The 5,085-nt window shown below is 39.9% G+C and overlaps 1 protein-coding gene across 1 annotated transcript; it reads right to left on the bottom strand.

Moving 5' to 3' along the window:
* Positions 1-456: 456 nt before the first annotated feature.
* Positions 457-2,170, bottom strand: SARC_07943 (S-adenosylmethionine synthase 3). Its single transcript, XM_014298106.1, has 2 exons — positions 1,489-2,170; positions 457-1,359 (listed from the first exon to the last, which is right to left on the bottom strand). The coding sequence occupies exons 1-2, from the start codon at positions 1,962-1,964 to the stop codon at positions 687-689; spliced, it is 1,149 nt and encodes a 382-aa protein (XP_014153581.1). The 5' UTR covers positions 1,965-2,170; the 3' UTR covers positions 457-686.
* Positions 2,171-5,085: the final 2,915 nt, after the last annotated feature.

The following is a 5,085-nucleotide window of genomic DNA, read 5'->3' as shown; positions in this document are numbered from 1 at the left end:
AACATACATGTACACGTATATGCGTTTTATGTGTGTACCGTGTGTGAGTCGATAAGGGAGTGTTTGTGTTGATATAAACGTAGGCACTCGAATACGTTCACAGCGATTTACGATTCTGAATCTTAGTTTCGAATGGTATATAGTTGTGCTTCGAAATCGCACTCACCGTTCTATCTCAAATCCACAGGTACCGTCCCCCACATCAGTCAGTCTTTAGTGTGATGCACCGTCCCGCGCGCAAATGCACCGTCCCCCACTTCGGTCTTTGGTGACGACGTACCGTCCCGCGCTTAAGTATTTAGGATTCCCGGAAACAACAGGGTAGTTTTCCAATCGATAGCAACCATCCTTGAGAATACAAATGCATTCAAAAATACATATTTCGGGCCTATGATAACTTATATACATTCTGAATGAAGACAATTGTCAGTATATTCAAACAACTACATGTTCAAACATGCTCAAGGATGCCTTTTTATATTTAAATACTTATCCTGTTTACAGTTAATGTTAAGAGCTATCCAGAACTGACTCCAGTGCTATTGTATTATCTCTTGCCTTCTTTACACCTAATAATCGTTAGGTGAGGTGAAATCAACCACCTCTTAAAAGCATTATAATGTTGAACCGTCACGGGACAAACTCAACGTAAGCTGTCCAATATTGGTTATTTGAAAATCTTGTAATTAAAAGTTGAGGATTCTGGGCTTCTCCCAGCTGAACTCATTGCGGCCGAAATGTCCGTAGCATGCTGTGTCTTGATATATCGGCTTCAATAGATCCAGATCACGGATCAAAGCTCCAGGGCGAAGATCAAAGTTCTGCTCGATGATCTTGACAATGTCACCATCAGTTTTGGTTCCAGTTCCATAAGTGTCTACGAACACAGATAGGGGCTTAGCTACACCAATGGCGTATGAAAGCTGCACAAGGCATCTGTTTGCCAACTTGGCTGCAACAAGTGACTTGGCAACCCAACGAGCAGCATAGGCGGCTGATCGATCAACCTTGGTTGGATCCTTGCCGGAGAAGGCACCTCCTCCATGAGCTCCCCAACCTCCGTAAGTGTCTACAATGATCTTACGGCCTGTTAGTCCGGCATCACCTTGAGGTCCGCCGATAACGAATCGTCCACTTGGATTCAAGTGAAGTACAGTATTGGCATCAAGGTAGCGCTCGGGAATGACGGCTTTGACAACATCTTCCTCTAGAGCCTTAACGATAGCATCCTGCTTGATGTCATCAGTGTGCTGTGCAGAAATTACAACTGTGTGCACACGGACGGGAGCAAGAGATCCACCGGACTTCTTGTACTCCACAGTGACCTGAGTCTTGGTGTCGGGTCCAATCCAAGGATGGCTATTGAATTGCGATAGAAAGTGGTATTTGTTAATGATCGAGACAGTGAATGAAATAAGGAAACGAGATAGGGCAGAGAAATGGACTGTGTGCAGTGCGGAACGTAAAAAAACAGTGGATGGAACATACGTTGAACGACGAAGCTCGGCAAGCTTGGCATTAAGCTGATGCGACAGCTGGCAAGTAAGAGGCATATACTCCGGAGTTTCATCGGTCGCATAACCAAACATGATTCCCTGATCACCAGCGCCTACGTCAAGATCATCACGTTCTTCGTGAACACCTTGTGCAATATCTGGAGACTGCTGCTCAATCGCAATCATGACGTTGCACGTCTTGTAATCGAAACCTAGAGAGGAATCGTTGTAACCAATCTTCTTAATGGCACCACGGATGATTTGCTGATAGTCAAGCACAGCCTTAGTTGTGATCTCGCCGAAGACCATGATCATACCGGTCTTTGACGCACTTTCGCAGGCTACCTTCGACTGAGGGTCCTCGGCCAGACACGCGTCTAGAACAGCGTCAGATACCTGATCACAGATTTTGTCGGGGTGACCCTCACCGACGGATTCAGAGGTAAACAGAAACTCGAAATCAGACATATTTAAATAGATTTGGGTGAATTCAAAGTTTCTGGATTGTGCTACTAGTACAAATTGCACGTAACACCTAATGAATTGAATGACGAAAAGTTGCGACGTTTTGTACTGTTGTTTCAAAATTACAACGTCGAAATTGGATTGAAGACTACCTCCTCCTGCCAGAGAAAAATGCCAACGCGAGAGAACTCTGCATTTTTGACTTTTTGTTGCTGTCCGTCGGGCGTCGTCGTGTTGTCGTATTTTTTAAATCACGCATCTCCACCAAAAAAGGGGGCACATGACAACACAAAAAGGCATTTTGAAATATGGCTGGATACAAATGTCAACAAGTTTTAAAATATCTTTGCGATAATCTGTAGCGCCTCCCTACCAATATTTCCCACATGTCTATTTAATAAACGACACCTCAATCCATTACAACACATTTTATTGTAGAAAGCCGAAACTCCTCCCTCGGTCTAGGCTCGCTTCAGTGCTTCCTAAATCACTGATTTTTAGACATTGCATGTGAGAGTACTTACATACTTGCTATTTTTCTCGCTGATTATTGGTGGAACAACAAACCGTGATTTGTTTTTAACTGGTTTATAGACTTTACATAGTGATACAGGAAATGACAAAAATGTGACAGCCTGTCAGTGACAGGTGGGCCGGGGGCTGGGGACTGGCCCGGAGCTAATATTATTAATAACTACCATTGTCTGTAAACAATTGTGTTGATACAAATGTCAAATTTAGCCAGGCACCAGGTTGCAGGAGCCGAGGCAGGCGCCACCACTCAAAAAGAATGACCAGACAGCGGACAGCCTCCCATTGTCACTATTGCACACTACAGTCAGTGCTACATACACCTTCTTTTTTTAAAAGAACAAATGTAAGAAAATAGTACTGTATAATGTCCATAGTAAAAATACATAATATTTAGTGACATAGAAAGCTCAGGGCCCCAGGGCCCCAGAGTCCAGAGTCCAGAGTTCAGACTCCAAGTCCCAGTCTCCCAGTCCCAGCACTGGGCCAGTATTTAGCCCCTCCAAGAGAGTCCAGTCGGAGTGGGAAATAGTGTCAAGAAATGTAGCATACAGTTTTCATATTTACATAGCCTTTTTTACGAAAATAGAAATGTAGCATCGTTGTTATACAAAATAATGATACGAGAGTTTGTTTGTTTTTTTAAATATAACAAGCGCAATATAATATAAAACCAGCAAAATCACCATGGCTACATCTGTTTTAGATAGATCCGATATCTCTTTTTTTTGTACAAGACGAGCAGCTGCTGTGAATATAATGATTCATGTTCCAGAGACCAGGTCTAAGCAGACTGAAGACTACAGGAATCCAGGGAATCCAGACTCCAGAGTATAGTCAAAAATACGCAATATGTATTGATTTTGTATCAGAGGCTTCACATCCATATAGCCTTCTGCCTTCTGAATTATACAACAAGAAGGCTACGTCACAGCCCTCTATGTAAAATTTTATTAGAGAGAGTATTTGACTATTTGTTTATGTAATAGGTTCGTGTGTTTTTGTTTATAATAATAAATACAACAACCCGAAGAAATGTGATTTTGATTACGCCCGGCTCAACTCTCTCTAGAGAGAGCAAAGTACAGATCTCAGGTTTCAGGGCTCATCCATATAAATCATTGTCTGTTTTATTTAGTAGCATAGCCGTTTATAAAAGAAACATTAGTAGACTATGTAAAAATAAGGGTTTTTTAGGCGACCCGCTATGCCATGATCCAACTATGCCGTAAGTGTCCGGGGTGGCTCCGCTATCTTTAAAAAATTGTTAATGGAACACACCATTGACCATACAATACCACTTTCCTTCGCATAGTGAAGGCCTATACTTCTCATCGCGTAGGTTAAGTATAAATTTCTCATCACGTAAGCAAATAGCGTTTGTTTTGATCCGAGTGAGACGTATATTGTAGTGGTAAACCTCTTCCGCTAAGTATGTTTACATTAAATGACATATCGCTATTGAAGTGGTACTACAGTCACATGCCTGCATGCCTGCATGCATACATACATTAAAAGAACACGCTGTGTATTTTAGTTGGTAGTTTAGGCATATACAAATCATACACCGCGCATACGCTTCCACCGTCCAATCTTGGTCGACATGAGTGAAATTCCTCAAGCTTTGGAAGAAGCACATTGATGAAAAGTGAGCGCAGATAGCGTGACAAAGGAAATGGGAAATCAGCCAATCTTTGACTTCTATGGAGATAGAATAGAGATACATCTGCTGCAGATATGATTTGGACTACCTTGATTTATGTATGGATGTATGTATGTTTATATATATATATAGATATATATATATACATATACATATAGATATATATATATATGTGTGTGTGTGTGTACACATGTGTGTTTATATATATATATATGTATATATATATATGTACACGTGTGTGCGAAAGAGAGAGCACGTATTTATATATATTTATATATGTGTGTGTGTGGGGTTATTTTGTATCTATAGAAACATGTATATATATGTGTGTGTGTGTGTTTGTGTGCGTGTGCGTGTTATATATATGTGTGTGTGTGTGTGTGTTTGTGTGCGTGTGTGTTTGTGTGTGTGCGTGTTATATGTATATATGAATGTTATATCTATATAGATATATTATATATATATATGTGTGTGTGTGTGTGTGTACATACATAAGAAATAATTTTAACCGTTTCTTTATGTGCGTGGCTGTGTTTATAATATATTTAAATGTTTCTTTCTTTATCTATTAATGTACAATTTATAGTCTTTAAATTATTATATATAAGTACAGCTTAAAGATTATCTATTTTTGTGTGTGTATCTACGTGTGTGAAATGTATATTTATTTTTACATGTATATTCATATATACCTATCTATGTGCATATTGACGTACTTACGTACCAATACATTTGTTACAAACTCCGAGGGGTTGGGTGAGTATTGACGCTCATGTTCAGCGGTGTATCGGCGAGAATGATTGTAAAGTCTTCAGTTTCATATCGTACAGAATTCATGATATAACTGATGGATATATTTATATTCGTATTTAAATTTATCTACCTGATGGTACATATGTGAACACAATACAAATGATTTTAGGAATTTTA

This window comes from Sphaeroforma arctica, assembly GCF_001186125.1.
Source record: "Sphaeroforma arctica JP610 unplaced genomic scaffold supercont1.668, whole genome shotgun sequence".
Taxonomy (NCBI): Eukaryota; class Ichthyosporea; order Ichthyophonida; genus Sphaeroforma; species Sphaeroforma arctica.
The sequence above is the reverse complement of the archived record's forward strand: the minus strand, read 5'-3'. Positions and strand labels throughout refer to the sequence as shown.

Coding starts and splice junctions, on each gene's coding strand:
- SARC_07943 (XM_014298106.1), bottom strand. CDS start 1,964: ATGTCTGATTTCGAGTTTCTGTTTACCTCTGAATCCGTCGGTGAGGGT. Junction 1,360..1,488: donor GCCGAGCTTCGTCGTTCAAC/GTATGTTCCATC, acceptor GCAATTCAATAG/CCATCCTTGGATTGGACCCG.